The 2,189-nt window shown below is 16.1% G+C and overlaps 1 protein-coding gene across 4 annotated transcripts in view; it reads left to right on the forward strand.

The window, feature by feature from the left end:
- The first annotated feature begins 165 nt into the window (after positions 1-165).
- The window catches only part of LOC102673717 (integrin alpha-PS1), a 7,516-nt gene continuing 5,492 nt past the window's right edge, over positions 166-2,189 (forward strand). Inside the window, exons 1-4 of one of the 4 annotated variants that reach the window (XM_031508687.1) lie at positions 166-306; positions 453-591; positions 921-1,048; positions 1,517-1,540. In XM_031508687.1, coding sequence (XP_031364547.1) covers positions 922-1,048; positions 1,517-1,540 — 151 coding nt within the window. In that variant the 5' untranslated portion in view covers positions 166-306; positions 453-591; position 921. Of the gene's footprint in view, positions 307-368; positions 592-920; positions 1,049-1,516; positions 1,541-2,189 lie in introns of those variants that run through there. The other 3 variants (XM_031508688.1, XM_006611987.2, XM_006611988.2) reach the window with 3 other exon arrangements.

A 2,189-nucleotide genomic window follows, 5' to 3' on the forward strand; every position in this document is an offset into this window, starting at 1 on the left:
TTTTATATATCCTATATATATTATATTATCATTTTATACTATTATATTATTCTGATTTTATATTTAGATATATGAAAATTTTTATATTATGAATATATCCGTTATTCTTGTTTCTTGTTTTAATATAATATTTTTGTTTTATCATGAACATATATACGATATAACTCGTTAATAAATTCATATTATCTTTATAAAATTACAATATATTTTAGTCGCCATAGAAAAACATAAAGTATATAGATTATGTGGGTGGATTCCATGTGTGTTTATAGAGTGTAGATTATTCTAATTGTAAAATTAAGAAAAGTATATAAAAATAATTTTTAACAATAGAAATTTATATGAATTTTAAAAAGTCATTTGTAATTTTTTATATTTATCAAATTATATATACAAAAGCACTTAAAGTTAATTAAACATGAGATGTTATCAACTGATTTTAATCGTTTTAGACGTATGTTTAATATATAGCTTTAATTTAGAACCAAGAATACCTGTTATTAAAAAAGGATTAAATGGTTCTTATTTCGGTTATTCTGTAGCCGAACATCAAGAAATTTCTCACGATGGTATAGAAAAACCGAAAAGCTGGTATATATTAATATTTATAATTTCTTTTTATTACAATTAAAACTAACAATTAAAAAATATAATAACAATACATATATTATATATGAATAGTATTATAATATTAATATTTCATTTATGATACAATTGTTACTTATTTTAATTTTAATTTATTCATTATCACTGTGTGATATAATAATATCATAAGTTACATAAATATAAAAATACATTTTAAAAGATTTATAATATATATATATATATCTTATGTCAGGATTATTTTGATATATATTATAATATATTTTATTATATTATTAAAAAATTATATTAAAAATCTAAAAAATTATATGTTACAGGATGTTAATTGGAGCTCCTTTAGATGAAAATAGACAACCTAAAACTAATAAATCTGGTGCATTATGGCAATGTCCTATGACAACATATAAAACAGATTGCATTCAAGTGATTACAGATGGACGATTAAGTATGTTTTAACAAAAATTTTGATATAAATATTTTTAATTATAATTATATTTTATTAATTATAAATATAATTCTATGTTATATTAAAATATTTATATTATTTTTTATATTATATTTACTAACTTTATGTTAATGTATATTAATATAAATAATAAATGTATATTAATGTCTTTTTTAATATAAATCAAAATTTAATATATATAATAATATATTTAATATATAATTGATTAGCATATAATTAATAAAAGGAATTTATTTTAAAGAATTATTATTAATGAAACTAAATATATATATATATATTCAATTTTTATGTTATAATATGTGTCATATTATGTTTACATATGATTTTAATGTAGTAATTGTGCATGTTATCTTTGATGTTATTATCATTATGTTATTCTGCTTTATTTTATGTTATATGTATAATAAGATTATTTTTTTGTTAAATTATGTGTTGGTTAACGAGCAGCAGAAGGGAGTCTATATGACACAAGTAAGTCATTGAATGGTCTTATTTGAATGAGCAATCTTTCAATTTTTTTATGAATTATTTGATTATGTGTGTATATTTATACTGATATGCTCACTTTTATATTAGCATGGCATTTTGAATTATAATATAAAAATAATTTTTATGCATTTTTGTACATGTATATATTAAAAGAATCTATATATGTATATATAGATCTTAATATCTATATATATTACATATTATAAAAAAATATTTTTTATATAATGCATTATTAACAATTATTTTTTCAAATTTATAATCATATTCTCACTAACTATAGAATATTTTTATATATGCATATTAAAATATAAATATTATACATAATTTATGTATGATATAAAAAAATAAAATTGTTTTCTCATTTATAAATGGATATATTTCCTCTTGCTTTTTAATAATCTTTCTGATCTATCCTTCATTTAGCATGAAATTTTATAAATAATGTTTTATATTATTTAGCTTTTATTTTTATTTTTTTATTTTTTCAAAAAATTAAAATATATTAATTTTATAATACATGCAAATATTTATCTGGAATATTTTTCTTATTTTTAAAATTATCATATAATTATATTTTTTTATATTTTATTATATTATTTTATATATATTTTTATTATATTTTAAATAATTA

Source organism: Apis dorsata, unplaced genomic scaffold (genome assembly GCF_000469605.1).
Source record: "Apis dorsata unplaced genomic scaffold, Apis dorsata 1.3 scaffold_97, whole genome shotgun sequence".
Lineage (NCBI taxonomy): Eukaryota > Metazoa > Arthropoda > Insecta > Hymenoptera > Apidae > Apis > Apis dorsata.